Consider the following 15650-nt stretch of genomic DNA (forward strand, 5'->3'; position numbering starts at 1 on the left):
TGTGTCGATCGAATGCTTTCTCGTAATCAATGAAAGGTAGCGGCCGCGGTGGCTGAGTGGTTATAGCGCTCGGCTGCTGGCCCGAAAGACGCGGGTTCGATCCCGGCCGCGGCGGTCGAATTTCGATGGAGGCGGAATTCGAGAGGCCCGTGTGCTGTGCGATGTCAGTGCACGTAAAGAACCCCAGGTGGTCGAAATTTCCGTAGCCCTTCACTACGGCGTCTCTCATAGCCTGAGTCGCTTTGGGACGTTAAACCCACATAAACCATAAACCGTAATCAATGAAAGCTATATATAGAGGTTGGTTATATTGTGCGCATTTCTCTATCACCTGATTGATAGTGTGAATATGATCTATTGTGGAATATCCTTTACGAAAGCCTGCCTGATCATTTGGTTGATTAAAGTCCAAGGTTGCTCTGACTCTATTAGCGATTACCTTAGTAAATACTTTGTAGGCAACGGATAGTAAGCTGTTCGGCCTGTAATTTTTCAAGTCATTGGCGCCTCCCTTCTTATGAATTAAGATAATGTTTGCATTCTTCCAAGCTTCTGGTACAGTCGAGGTCATAAGGCATTGCGTATACAGGGTGGCTAGTTTTTCTATCACGATGTCCCCTCCATCCTTCAACAGATCTGCTGTTACCTGATCCTCCCCAGCTGCTTTTCCCCTTTTCATTGCTCCTAAAGCTTTCTTTACTTCATCTTTCGTTACTGGCGGGATGACGCATTGCTGTACACTGCTGTCTTTCTGATTAACGCTCTGATTACATTGGCTAGTGTACAGGCCTGTGTAGAACCCTTCGGCTACGTTAACTTATCGATATATCTTATAGATATTGCTAATGACATTGCCCTGCTTGTCTCTTAATGCGTACATCTGGTTTTTACCTATGCCTAGTTTCCTCTTCACTGCTTTTAGGCTACCTCCGTTCTTTAGAGCATGCTCGATTCTCTCCATATTAAACTTCCCTATGTCGGCTACCTTGCGCTTATTTATTAACTTTGATAGCCCTGTAATTAGTTCTATTCTGTCGGTAGTGTTAGACGCCTTCATGCTTTGGCGCTTCTTAATTAGATCTTTCGTCACCTGAGATAGCTTTCCGGTATCCTGTCGAACTGTCCTACCGCCTACTTCTACTGCGCACTCCGTAATCATTGATGTCCCAATAAACCCAATAAAGCACTTTCAACTCGACTCTTTCAAATGCTGATTCCCGAGAACAGTCGCAAATTCTTTGTGTACGTACGCTCGCCGGAAAAATGTTTTCGCAGTTACTGCTGATATTTACAACTAATTAAGCTTGAATGAGTGCGAACACACCCTTAAAGAACGGGATGTCGTCAGTTGGGGCAGGCGAGGTAGACGACTTGTTAACGGTTTTAGTGAGCACTTTGTGACAACTGTACGACTATATGCGGACGCATGCATAGAATTGTTCATTGAATGGAACGTGTTCAAAAAGGCACTAAACAGGGCGGGGCTGCTAGTAGAAAATGCATTCTAACACATGCTGTCCTTCAAAATGCCTGTTGCAATAACTGTAAAAAAAAGTGAATAAAAAAAACTTGCCGTGACCAGGATTCGAACCTGGGTTATTGCGGCCACAACGCAAGGTACTAACCACTATACGATCACGGCTACCCAACCGGGCGTTGCGATTCATGAAATAAATCTATTATAAAGATGTTCTACGTTTTGTAATGGGCGCACGTTTTTTTTTCTTTTCTTTTTATTGTACTTTTCTGTATCTACGCAACGGTAAGCAACCGACTGGCTGGTTCAGGGCATCAGCTTATAGGGCCTACTGAAGTCAGTCACGAACATTGTGCATGCGACTTGCCATGTTGCGCGTTCAACCGTTTTGAATCGTTGCGACAGAAATAGATGGAGCTTGTAAAGAGATGCAGAACTTGGACCTAGAACCCCAGCAGTGAATTAAGCGCGAAAACGCATGGGCTATATTAATTTCCTACTGCCCGGCCAGCACGGCGGCAGGGGCGCGGTGCTAGATGTATGGATGGATACGGCTGAACCCTTTAAATCGGGCGGTGGCTCAAGCCACCTAGCCATGACTTATGAAATTTTACTCGTCTTGATTTTAGCCACCAATCACCTTCGCTGGTTACTTCTACCCGCTTAAAATTTAATTTCCCTTCACTGTCCTTAAACCCCAATGCCTGCGATAAATCAGCCCCGCTGCTTTCCACTGTATCAAGTTGTTCAGCCGTTTCCTCCTCTCCTCCACAAGCACAGCACAACGTGTTTATCTCGTGGTACCTGACTCTCTATGTCTTTAGTCCGCAAAACTCCCGTCCTGGCCTCAAACAACAAAGAGCTTCCCCTACAATTATCATAGATATTTTCTTTGGCAATTTCCTGCTTAAAGATCCTGTATGTTCCCAGTGCCGATTTCATCAGCATCCCTGTTTTCCACAGAGCTCTCTCTGTTTCTGTAACCTTTTTCTTAACCGATAATTGCTGATTTGCCCCCCTACTGCTGTCCAGATATTTGCTTGTCAATTTTCTAGTTCGCATTCTCCTTTTAGTGTCAACATTCCTTATGTACAGGCATCTGAAAACTTTCCTAGCCCACTGCTTTTCCCCCATTTTTTTAGAGCGACTGGACTGAGTGACGAATTTTGACAGCGTTGTGTGTGTGTGTTATGCCTTTTTCCCCTTCTCTCTTCCTCCTTTTAGTCTCCTAATTCCCCTTCCTCAGTGCAGGGTAGGCAACCGGAACCCCTTTCTGGTTAACATCCCTGCCTTTCCCTCTTCCTCTTTATCTATCTATCTATCTTCTCAATCGCTCCTCAAATGCTAGCCTCTCTGCTCTCGAAAGACGCCCATCCCATATCACCCTGTACCCCCTGATTTGGTGTATTGCCATGTGCTCCGGAAGCTAGCCTCCCTACGCCACATTGTTTAATTTCTAACCTTGCTTGAACATCTAGTCTCATGCACAGGACCGCATTACCGAAAGTCAGGCTAGGGACCATCACCCCTTTCCAGATTCCTCTTACCACTTCATGCCTATTGTAATTCCAGAGTGCCCTATTTTTCATGACAGCTGCAGTCCTACTAGCTTTATTCATTACACATTTTTCATGCTCTGTCAGATACTCAGCACCGTTATTTATCCACACCCCAAGATACTTCTACTCATCCACTACTTCTAGCGTGAACTCCTGTATCCTATGCTCGCCGACATCCATCATTAAATATTATGACTGCAGATTTTTCCTTACTCAACTTGAAACCTAATCTATCTCCCTCTGTACCGCATTTGTCTATCAACTTCTGTAAATCTTCCTTGTTGTCAGCCATTAGCACTATATCATCCGCGTATATTAGTCCTTGAATGACTGTTTAATTAATTCTTCTTGCTTTAAAAAAGAAATGTTAAAGCCTAGCCCACTCCTCTCTAGCTTGGTCTCCAACCCTTGCAGGTACAACATGAACAACAAAGGAGACAGAGGACATCCTTGCCTAAGCCCCCGCTGTATCTCTACTGGCCCTGATACATTTTTTTCCCATTTTATAAGCACTCTGTTACCTTTATATATATCTTTTAAAAGATTAATTACTCCATCTTCCTCATCCAATGTGCCCAGTATGTCCCACAAATACTCTTGAATAACGTTGTCATAGGCTCCCCTAATATCCAGAAATGCTAGCCATAGGGGCCTGTGTTCCTTTTCAGCAATCTCTATACACTGCGTCAATGAAAATAGATTGTCCTCCAACCTCCTTTGTTTCCGGAACCAATTTTGTAGTTCCCCTGGCACCCCCTCATTCTCCACCCAAGCCTGCAATCTGTCCTTTATGATTTGCATCACCACCCTGTAAACCACAGATGTCACTGTTATGAAACGGTAGTTACATCAGCTTTGCCTCCCTTTCCCTTATATATCATGTTCATTCTACTTAATCGCCATTCATCAGGGACTTTCTCTTTCACTATCATTTTATTCACTACCTGTATTAATGTCTGCTTGGATTTTGGTCCTATCTTCCTTAACATAATCGGAATACCATCTGGTCCTGTTGATGTGCCACTACGGACCTTCTTCTCTGCCCTTTCCCACTCTCTTCGCTCAAGTGAAGCTATTGCAGTAACCGGTCTATCCTCCTCCGATAAATCATGTGCAACATTTCTTTCTTTAAATTTTTCTTTCATCCTTGTTCCTGTGTGTTATATCGCTTCATCCCATTCTAGTCGAATACCCTGATCTGTAACAATAAACCTTTGCTCTAGCCTAGTCTTATTACTCATTGCATTTAGATGTTTCCTGAATTTTTGAGCTGCTTTTCTATCCTTTTTATTTACTTTAGACATCCATTGGGCACCCTTTATTCTAATTTTCTCATTAATCAATTAAGATGCTTCCCTTCTATACTTTATGAAGGTATCGCATTTTCTGTCTGCTTCAACTTCTGGTTCCTCCCTCTTCTTGGAATATCTGTGTTCCCTGGACGCTTCCTGACATTTCTCTATCGCCCTCTTGACCTCCTCATCCTACCAACTCTTGCTTTTGCGTCTTTTCCCTTTTAGCTTTACTCCCACCTTAGCTAGCTCTAGCTCCAGTAATCGAGTTAATTTGGTATAAGTCCATTCTGTTTCATTATCCTGAAAAATTACTTTCTCAATTTGTTTGGCTGCTGCTTCCAATTGCTTTTCTGAGTAAAAATTCCCCTATGATTGTTCATCTCGCTTCAGTCCTACATTGGTTTCTCTTCTGAAGCTCAACTTGATACGCTTGTGGTCACTACATAGACTTCTGGAACCATGTTCTTCTATGCTCATTACCCCTAATCTATTATACATCCTCTGTGACATTATAGTGCATAATCTATCGTCGAGTGCAGACTCCCTGCCTCCCATGTTATGAGCCCTTCACACTTCTCGGTGCTGTTGCATACAACTAAATCATGCCTGTCACACGTCCTGCAGCATGCTTCCTGTCAAATCTGTGTACCCATCCAGGTCTTCTATATGTGCGTTCATGTCGCCTAATATAATTATCTTGCCCTGTCCTCCACTACGGCACCTATTCTTCCTTTCTTTCACTCCCTCCTTTATCCCTTCCCTTATGGCGTGGTGCTTGCAATACATTCTAACATTTTCCTGTTTTCCTCTTTGGCATTAGCTCCTGTCCACAGGTATACAAAGCCGAGGAGTGTTTGCTTCCCTGCCACTTTTCCTTTTAGCCATAAATGTTCCTTGCATCCCAGTTTAACCCTTTGAAAATTCATACTTTTATGAATGATGCCCCAATTCCACCCCCCTTTCTGCTGCCCTATGTTCTATTGCAATATTTCCATGCGTAGTCTGGGTTACGGGGTGTTGCTCCATGTCTCTAAGATGCGTTTCCACTAAACCATATACCATTAATTCTTCCTGCCTTAACTGTTCTTCTATTTCCTCCCATTTCAGTCTATTCGTGCCACCTTGCATGTTAATGAAATCTATATCTGGATTAACATGGCCCTGGCGCTTGTGTTATTTCTTCTCCCATGGTTCCATCGTCCCTTTGATCTTGGTTCTTCCTTCTCTACACTGGTTCCCTCAGAGCTGTGGGTCCCCCCAAAAATGCTGTTGCTTGGCGACCTATCCTACTACCCACCCTATAAAAAGTTGCAGTAGCGCCATCTGGTGGCTTCTACGCCAAAGAGCACGGCAGCGCCCTCCTGTTCGCGCCACCAGGACAATAGGATAGGATAGGAAAACTTTTATTGAATCATAAGTATTTAGGCGATCAGAAGTCTTCTTGCTTGCTTCGCGTGTCGCTGTCTTCACGCTGCACTGCAGGGAAGGCTTCTTCAGCAAAGGGTGGTCCCTCAGTCCAGGGCTCCACTGAGTTTGGCTGCATCCCGTGCGTGCTCTACCATCCTCTTTTGGACGGCGAGCTCGCAGCTGACGAGCCGGCTCTCCCAGTGCTCCGCACTCGGGGGTTTGTGTTCTCGGAATGCGTTGTTTCGTTCGCATTCCCATGTTATGTGAAATAGTGTGGGTGTGGCCCCGCACCACGGGCATGTGCCCCTATATTCCGTTGGGAACATCTTGTTGTATATAAAGAGGTTGGGGAAGGAACCTGTTTGTAATCTACGCCAATCTGTTGCCTCCTCCTTTGTTAGTGCTTTATGCGGGGGCGGATATTTATATCTCACCCCTCTGTGATGTTGGAGTAGTTCTGAATAGCTCTCCCCGAGGATCATGGCGCTCAGACCACGGCTCTCCTGCTGCTGTCCGACTCGGAAACAAAAAGCTCGAGCTAGACCATCCGCCGCCTCATTGCCCCTTATGCCCTCGTGCGCAGGTATCCAGATTAAATTATGTTGGACTGTTATGCTCTCTGAGAGGTTGCACTCTCTGAGCACCTTAAGAGCAGCTTTGCTAATTCTGCCCTTCGTATAATTTCGACAGGTCTCTTTTGAGTCCGTGAGAATATTCAATGATTTGTTCTCCCTATATCCTTTTGCTGCCGCCAGCGCCACGGCTAACTCCTCGGCGTCCGTTATACTCCAGATTTCCGTGGATGCCCCGGAGGTTAGTTCCCCATCTTTGTTTACTACCACTGCTATGGAAGTAGCGAGCGGCAGAAGCAAATACATAGGCCACCAGGACAGTATTCTAGTTCACTATAGTAGGGTGGCGAGAACTTCTAGCCACCCTAGTTACGGTAAGACCTGCTGGTTGCGGTCACCATATGCAGATTGTGACATGCGGTAACAACATGGAGGCAGCGAAATAGTTCATTTTTCTAATTCACTGTACTTTCATGTCGATTGTTAGCAACTTCACCATGAATTTGCAGCAATTCTGTATGTGCATTTCGCATTTTTCATGGAGATCAATTACAATACTAGTAACATACGCACCAAATGGGCTGTCATCGACAAACTTTTGCAGGATGTAGATTCGCAGAAAAAAAAATTATAGCGAGGCAGCCGCGCACAGCAGGCCAATGAAATACACGAGGCTTGCGTGCTCCATCAACTAGAATACCATCCGACACAACGCATATTTTTTTTTCCTGTGAATCCGCATCCAGAAAACATGTGTCCATGACTGTGCTCTTGCACTGTTTGTTCAGGCTGCTATTTCAGGTTTAGCGCGTTGTAGCTAGAAGTACCTAGAAGTCCTGCACTAAACGCCTTTCAGTCGGCATGCACCGCAGTGGAAGTCAAAAACGTGATCAAGTCTATGTACATTTTATTCACAACTTCTTTTGTACCATGGCATGTCCTTTGAACCAAACCAAAGAGCGGAAGGGAAAAAAGACAAAACATTCCGTGCAACTGTACAAGAGAGCCACGATGGCTGTGCTTGAAGCGGAAGCCGACTAAACTGACATCAATAGAGCAGTAAAACTGAACTATGCATAGCTGCAGGCTTGAAGCCTCCCCTTCTGCATTGTTCGCAGGCAGCACTGGCTACATGATGCCATCGTTCTAAAGAACTGACAGTGGTCACGTACAGAATCTGGTGAAAGCTCGAATATCCGAGCCAGTGACATGGTGGTCAATCAATACACAGCATTTGCAAATGTCATGGTCACTGCTTGGTCGATCAGAGAATCAGCAATTTCCATGTAGTGAAGGAACCTCGAAATTTGTTCAGAGGACTCTACTGTTAACAGGTAGAATAGGCTTGAGCATACACTCACCAGCAGTTAATTCACGCATTCCAATAGGAGGCTTGCATGTGAAGTCGCAGGGACCAGTTTAGCATACCGCTTTAAAGGCGCAGGCCAGAGCAAGTGGCAGTAATCCTATTAGATGTGTGCACAGCATTTCAGTGCTCAGTGTACGCCAAAAAGGTGGCCACTGTGGCATCAGTGCACGCTCCTCATACTTTCCAAGTAAGTCTGCGCGGTCTCGAGCTTTGAGCACACCCAAACTTCACTTTAACACAGGTACTCTTAATACAACACAACTTGCAAGAACCAACAGAATATATTAGCTAGGCCCCTAGTCTATCAACAGCCCATCAGTATTTCCTAAACTCTGCCCAAACTACTGCAACCAACACAAAGCACCACAGAATTGCAGAAGAAAAAAAAGCACAGGTAAAACATTATATACATGCCACAGTTGCTTGATCTCACCATTCGGACCTCAAACAGTTGACCACAGGATACCAGCAGAGGCGGCATAGTTTACAGAGGGAATTTTACCCTCTCTTTGGACTTTTAAAACGCTGCACGGTGTAGCTGAAGCCTGCTAGTGGTATGTCCGTGCGGTGAAAAGCTCGTGGCAAGAAATGCTAAGTGTGGGAGCGCACACTACCCATATTTAATAGCCCAAGTTATTTTGACGACTCACGGCCATACATTTGTTGCTGCTGGCCGTAGTGAGGAAGAAATTGGGAATCTACATCAGTGACTGCACAGCAGCGGCACTCTCTGGAAGTCTAAAAAATTAACTAAAAATGAAAATAAAATAAATAAAAAGCAATGGTTTTGCATTCAAAGCGCTTAAGTTTTAATGCTGAAGAAGTGCAGAATGTGCGCAACAAACCAAAAGCGATAGTGCCAGGAACAAACATTCACAAAAAAAAGGAAAAAAACTGCTGCAAAGGTTTGTGTGCACAGAGTTCATAATTAACTTGCATATATTACTGCCAAAACTGACCAAAACCAATGAAAATAACGCTTTTGATGCCACCTTAAGGAGGTTGGAAAGGCTACGCTGTAAAACCAGAGTACACATTCAATGACTACGGAAAAATGATTTGCATTGCCAGCATTTTTCAGTTAGCAAATGTCATGTGGTAGCCAGCAGTTCAGGAGTAAACACTATGCAACCGTGCCTAAATATGGCTTGAGGAATTTCCCAACATAGGAAGCAGGAAGACAGCCCGGAGCAAAAATGGTTTCTCGCGGGGGATTATACAACAAATGGCTGAATGCACAGAAAGCTTGTTTCCTAGGAGACTGACCAGTTCATTGTGCTGCTGCCTACAAAAGAACATACATGCAGATATCAGCAAGGCCCAGCTTTCCCCACTTGGACTTCTTTTATCTCTAGGTGGGCAAAAGTGGGTGCCATCTCACTATGGTGACTCAACATTTCTACCACCCTTCTGGAATTAAATCCTTGCATTGGACGAACTGTCACACTGCCTGTCGTGCCTGCCCGAAAGGACACAGACTCTCACCAAGTGACAAGAACCATGCCAAGACACTTCACTTAATGTCCTTGGGTGCCTGCTCATTGCTGCGGTCACGGAAGAAACCCGCCTGTGTCCGACACTCGCGCACAGTCACCGTGACCAGGTTGGCCGTCACGTCCGTAATGAGGACCTGATCCACCACCGGGCTCTGCTTCTGCCAGAAGTCTGGGATGATTGCCATTGGGCTGTACTCTGGCTCTGCCGTGGCCGGCTCTGTGCTGGCTTCCTTGGGCGGCAGCAGCGTTGGAGGAGACGCAGCCTGGCCATTGTGACTGTGCAGCGCCTTTCCCTGGGAGACGGCAGACACTGCCGCCTTGCAGACATTCTCGCGGTTGTTGCCACCGACATGCTGGGGCGCTGCGCTCTCTCGACCACTGGGGACAATGGGAGTTGCGGTCGGTGCAGGGCCACTGTGCTGAGGGGGTGCTTGACTGGCGGCAGGATGGGTAGGAGTGGGAGGGGAGCTTATGGGTACAACGGTAGCGATGGTGGGGCTTGGGTTGGGACCGGCAGAGTTGGCTGCGACCTGCAACGACGGCGCACTGGTGCCAGTAGGCGGCGCAGCAGAGGTGGCCAGGTGCGTCGGGGGTCGCGAGATTCGCGCAACTGTAGCCGGTCCGAGCTGCCCGGTACCCAGGCGGGCGGCTACTGGGGGCACTGCAAGGTGCGAGGCGGGGGGATGACTGTGGTGGACTGCATGTGGCTGCTGGGACACGCTCACGGCCAGCCGCGGACTGATTGGCTTGAACGTGACAGGCGGCCGCACAAGTGGCGGCCTTGCCACTGACGCTGCACCATTCATGAAGGGAGACACCGGCAAGGTAGTGGCGATTGCAGGCGGCCTCGGCACCGTAGCAGCAACGGGGGAGATATCTGCTGGCCTGGTCAGCCTGGGCATTTTACTAGGCAGCGACTGGTGAATCTGCATTGTGGCTGGAACCTGAATTTGCTGTGGACTAGAGGTATGTGGCGGCTTCCCATCGAACTTGCGTTTACCTGACCCACTGTTGTCAGGCTTCTTTGAAGATTCCAACACCGGTGGGGAGCAAGAAGGGCCCACATCACTGGCCTGGTTTGGCTTTAGAAGAGGCGCTGTCGCCGTTTCAGGGCCCTTCTCGGGCAAAGTTGCGCTGCTGATAACTTCCATGCTTGTTGCTGATGTCACCGGTTTGGCCTTTTCATCCTGCTCTTTATGATTTTTGGTGCTTTGAGGACCTTTTGAGGGGTTGGGGGTTTGGCAAGCAGGCTTGGTCTTTGCCAGAGGCTCTTTAGCATCAGCTGGCTGCAGCTTCGATGTCGCTGGAGTGGTCTGCTGAGCTGTTGGCTGTTGTGACAAGGCAGACGGCGATGCCGAAAGCCGCGACACGGCTGCCGCTGTAGAGCTTTCCTTCTCTTCAGGAGGAGCTGGTGACAGCGTTGGTGGAGGGCTATGCGCTGGGGACATGGCAGAATTTGTCTCCGTGCTGGAACTGTTGCCATGAGGCGTAGCAGGGGCATCATTTGACAAGTCATCCTCACTCTTGGCTTTGCTGGAGTCGTGCCGAAAATCTTGCTGTTCACTTGTGCTCTGTAGTAAAGGCAATGAAAGGCCATTTTGAAACTGTGGAGCACAAGGAACACTGAAGCAGCAAATAATGCAGTGCCATATAAGTGGTCAAGTACGTCAGTATAGGCCCACGTAGGAAGAATTAATAGATACATTTTTCATAGATGTTGGGATATAGTTTATGCGAAGCTGTCTGTGCTGACAGACATACAAGCAAAAATTTTCTGTAACGCTGAATTTAGCCCTGCTACTACCACTCAACATAATTCAGTTTTTATTCTACAGAGAAACCAGCTGCAAGGCTAGAAACATGTAGGTGCTGACTAACAAGCAAGAATACCAGGCACTAAAATGAAAACACTCCTGATATGCTAGAATACTAATAACAAATATGAATTTGATGATAGGGGTGCACTCAAAAAGAGCATATGACTAGGTTGACAAAGGAGTGCACACTATACCTTGTGGAAAAAGTACAAAAGGCCTGACAAAAAAAAAGGGGGGATACTTAACTACACATACAAGCCCAATTCTTTTGCAAAAACAAATTAAGCATTACAACTTCAATAGCCTATATAGAAAAAAATATATGCACTTCAAAAATAAAATTTTCAACTGCATAAAAAAACGTCAATGTGCATGAACACACATTTACAATTATATCCTGTATTGTATTCGTTATTTAGCAGATGAATAAAAGTAAACATCAACATTTAGCATGCAGATATTGGCCAACAAATGGTCAAAAATGCAGCTGATAACACTAGTTAAAACACCATGAAAAATGGGTGCGAAAATCCGATACACTCACGTGACTTCGCTCCTTCTTCGACTTGTGGCCTCGCCTTCCTGACCCAGAATCTTTCTGGCTGCAGGCAACAAGAAACAAAATTCATCATTAGGAAACCAAGGCGACAAGTCATTGGCAGCTATCGTGTTTTAGGCCCGCCAGCGCAAAAGTGACTCACACAAGCAAATGTCCAGACCGCAGAAGCATGCTGACGTGATTGTCACTCGTTCTGGGAGGTAAAACCAACCGCTTCGAACCCGGCACTACACGGCAAACTTCAGAATCTCGGCGCGAGAAATTTTTCCACGACGTGTGCACGCCGTCAAAGGCGCGCTCCCTCTGCCCGAACCAACCAGCCGCACAAAAACTGCCGCGTCTAACCGATAGTGGTGGTGTGGGTCACGTGCATCCCGATTACCCCCAGCAATGATAATACAGGATAACGCTTCCCTAAACATGCCAGGCGGCGCTGCGCGCGCGGCAACCCTCCCCTGTGCTGTTTACGGACGCGGCTATTACACAACGAAGGCCCTCGGCGTTTTCCTACGAACGATGAAACACGTTCAAACTCGTCCATGCACATAAGCGGGGTGACAAAGCTTGCAAGCAGGAGAGAACGGCCACCGCCGGCAGCGTAATAGCAATAAGCGCGCGCGACAGAGGCCGCCATATTGAGAGGGTCGCCAAGGAAGAGGGAAAGAAGGAGCGGGGCAAGGCGCGCACAGACGCGAAAACCTAGTAAACAAGCACAACATACGCTTGGAAAGAACGTCGAGAAAGAAGGAGAGGAGCAGCGAGAGGAAGGAAACCGGTCCGGCGGACAGAGGAGGAGGGATTCGACCCCGCAGCCCATGGAACGAAACAACCCCGAAGGAGCCGTCCTCCCTTCCACTTCGAAGACGCCCTCGCCCTCTTACCTACTCTCGAAGGCTTCGAGCAGTCGGCCGTCCAAAATGTTTTCCTCCGGCTCCCAGGTGTTGTACCTGCGTCGCGTCCACAACGAGATCAGCACTGCACCAAGACGGCCGAACGCTTTGGAAAGCGCCGGGCAGGCAACGAAAATCGCGCGAGCGGCGTCTATAGGCAACGCCCGCTATCGTCGTCAGATACGACGACTGCACACCGAGCGTCGAAAAAAGGGGGGGGGGGGGGGGGGGGGTGCAGCCGTCACAACGACGCGAGAAAAACATGGTGGCGCGTCGCCGCGAGTGCGGCGGACGCACGGCGCAACGCTAAGAAGTAAACCTAACGTTGAGCCAACGTTACACAGCCGCAACGCGCATAACAGTCCGAGAAAATGAAGCGGTAAAGTGCACTTACTTGTGGCTCCAGCCGCGCCATTTCACCAAGTACTCGACGCGGCCCTAGAAAAAAAAAAAAAAATGCGGGAGCCGCAACACCAGTCACAGGCGTTCGGCGCATTCGCGGGCCGTGCAATGGCAAGCTAAACCTAATCAAACCGCAGCAGCGGCAGGTCATAGGCTGCCTCGGAGCGGCAGTTTACCTTTCGGATGCGCTTCCTTTGGATGTTCTCAGCGGCGAAGACACGCTCCCCGACAGAAGATAGCTCCATTACGTCGTCGTCGTCGGCCCAACGGAGCGCTGCGGCGCCGTTGACTCGCCTCTCCGCTCCCGGCTTGGCTTTGTGGATGGCTCGCACCCAGGACGCACCGCGCGAGCGCTGGTGACGTCACTTATGACGCAGTCACAGCAGGGAAGCAAAGAGAAATAAAAGAGGCGAGCTCTGTGGTGTCATCTACTGACGCTAGAGAGAAGCATGGACGGCAGCCGTCGCCCGCCCGTTGGTGGCGTCTGCTTGAGTTTTTATCTTCGTTTTTTGTCGCACGTGCGCTCACTGAGTCGTGTAATCGCAAAACCAGCGCTGATGCAATCCTTTTTTTTTAACGCCTTGGAAGTGAGCACGCATATGCAAGTAGGAAACGCGTGAACAAAGGTGGCGGAGCATGAAAGGTAGTTGGGCATAATTTGCTCAAAACCCCCCGTGAGTCGACCGGCTTGATCTGCAGAGCGCCGGTAAAATCAGAACGTTCTCGAACGCGCCGGTTCGCTGTGTGCTCTGGTCCCAACAGGTGCAACTTCTTGAGCCATTGGAACGTATCATGACGTCATGATCTTTGAACGCCGTTAGTTTTGCTGAGCATTTCGTATTCGGTCCAGTAACATGCCCTTATTTCGGAAAGGCTTGCACTGTTTCTAATTGAATGCTGTCCTTTTTTTTTACTTTACTTGTTATCGTAATCAGCCGAAAGTGGAAGATGTAAGTGAATTGGTATAGATTTCATTTAGAACGGCGAACTATGCACCTATTTGGAGTGGATTCCCACTCAAAAAATGAATGTAGATTAGCTCAGCTCTTCTTTTTCTTAGTGTGAATCCTTTCCAAATAGGTGCACAGTTCGCCATTCTAAGTGGAATCTATTCCAATTCGCTTACATCTTCCGCCCTTCGCAGCAGAGATTTATGTGGATTAGCTCAGACACCTCCCGCGGTGGCTCAGTGGTTAGGGCGCTCGACTACTGATCCGGAGTACCTGGGTTCGAACCCGACCGCGGCGGCCGCGTTTCGATGGAGGCGATACGCATAGGCGCCCGTGTGCTGTGCGATGTCAGTGCACGTTAAACATCCTCAGGGGGTCAAAATTATTCCGCAGCTCTCCACTACGGCGCATTTTTCACCGTTCACTCCCTCCTTTATCCCTTCCCTTACGGCGCGGTTCAGGTGTCCGCCGATATGCGAGACAGATAATGCGCCATTTCCTTTCCCCCAAAACCAATTTTTATTAGCTCAGATATACAGGAAAGCGAAATCTGTCGGCGTTCATTGAGTTCATTGGCGTTGGCGTCGATAACGTTCTAGACGCCGGTGATTTTGAGGAAAGGAACGGAGCATAACTGGCTACCTGGGTCAGTGGACGCCTCAATCGTGCTTTGAGGAACGTGGAGGTGGATAGAGATATGTGACATAATCTGTTGGTGATCTGATGTCAGGGACATACCGCAAAAGTTTTGCGAACGAAAACCCGCCGCGGTGGCTCAGTAGTTAGAGCGCTCGGCTACTGATCCGGAGTTCCCGGGCTTGAACCCTACTGCGGCGGCTGCGTTTTTATGGAGGCAAAACGCTAAGGCGCCCTTGTGCTGTGCGATGTCAGTGCACGTTAAAGATCCCCAGGTGATCGAAATTATTCCGGAGCCTTCCACTACGGGACCGGGGCCGAACAAGAACGCGAGCGGACGCATGCCATATCGGCTCCGTCAAGTGTCGCCTTGTCAAGTGTCGCCAGTGTCAAGTGTCGCCAATTTTCGCTTTGCGAGGAGACATTTTCACTTTGCCACGAGGAGCGGGCGCTAGGCCTAACGGCTGCGTCGCTCCCGCGGCGGTGACACCCTCGCCACCTTTCAAGATGGCTTCTCAAGCCCCTCTAAGGGGCTACGACCCTTCCGAAATGGCCTGGACGACTGTTTCGGCTACCCAACTTGAAGCTTCCGCGGAGCCTGCACGTTTCGAGCACGAGGAGCTTTTTCAACTTGTTAACCGGCGCGGGAGAGCCGGCTCCAACATGACGGCTGCCACATCGGCGGCCTTCCAAGCCAAGCAGCAAGCCCTCGCGCACGGGCCTGCCTCATCGCGCAGGAACCAAGCCCATTTGCGTCAGTGGGAGCCCCGTCCTATGCCACATATGCACCGCAGACAAAATGAGCAGCTTATAGCACAGATCGGGCAGTTGCTCACCAAAATTCAAAATTTAGAAGAAAAGCTAGCTGCTGCGACGGGTATCCTGAGTTCCGACGCCATGGAGAGTGAGCCCGAAATGCCGCCCGCGTTCGCGTCGGCAATGGCCGCGATGGAGGCGCGTCTCACCTCCCGTCTCCAGAAAGTGGTAGAAGCGGCAATGAACTGCATGGAGGCCAAATGCTCGGCATTGGTCCCTGCAGCTATCAGCCGCTGCATGAAATCGAAAACCACCCGAGAGAGAAAAACTTTATTGAGACCTCTTAAGAGATTGGCGGTTCGGTCTTCGTCTTCATCGCTGTCGACGCTTGACCTCTTTCAGCAAGGTTGGGCCCCTATTCCAGGGCTCCACTGAGCCCAGCTGCTTTGCTTGCGTGCTGCACTA

The 15650-nt window shown here is 48.5% G+C and overlaps 1 protein-coding gene and 1 non-coding gene across 2 annotated transcripts; both read right to left on the reverse strand.

Moving 5' to 3' along the window:
* Nucleotides 1-1570: 1570 nt before the first annotated feature.
* Nucleotides 1571-1642, reverse strand: TRNAH-GUG (transfer RNA histidin (anticodon GUG)). The gene has a single exon. It is a non-coding gene; the product is annotated as a tRNA-His (tRNA).
* Nucleotides 1643-7200: 5558 nt separating this feature from the next.
* LOC144100809 (uncharacterized) lies at nt 7201-13176 on the reverse strand. Its single transcript, XM_077633672.1, has 5 exons — nt 13020-13176; nt 12836-12879; nt 12433-12498; nt 11537-11594; nt 7201-10746 (listed from the first exon to the last, which is right to left on the reverse strand). The coding sequence occupies exons 1-5, from the start codon at nt 13086-13088 to the stop codon at nt 9193-9195; spliced, it is 1791 nt and encodes a 596-aa protein (XP_077489798.1). The 5' UTR covers nt 13089-13176; the 3' UTR covers nt 7201-9192.
* Nucleotides 13177-15650: the final 2474 nt, after the last annotated feature.

This window comes from Amblyomma americanum, chromosome 8 (genome assembly GCF_052857255.1).
Source record: "Amblyomma americanum isolate KBUSLIRL-KWMA chromosome 8, ASM5285725v1, whole genome shotgun sequence".
Lineage (NCBI taxonomy): Eukaryota > Metazoa > Arthropoda > Arachnida > Ixodida > Ixodidae > Amblyomma > Amblyomma americanum.

Bases quoted from the DNA above. Each gene is read 5' to 3' on its own strand.
- LOC144100809 (XM_077633672.1), bottom strand. From the start codon at position 13,088: ATGGAGCTATCTTCTGTCGGGGAGCGTGTCTTCGCCGCTGAGAACATC. The intron at 11,595-12,432 runs GTAAGAGGGCGA...TGTTGCCTGCAG, and splicing joins CTCGAAGCCTTCGAGAGTAG to CCAGAAAGATTCTGGGTCAG. The intron at 10,747-11,536 runs GTGAGTGTATCG...CCTTTACTACAG, and splicing joins CGAAGAAGGAGCGAAGTCAC to AGCACAAGTGAACAGCAAGA.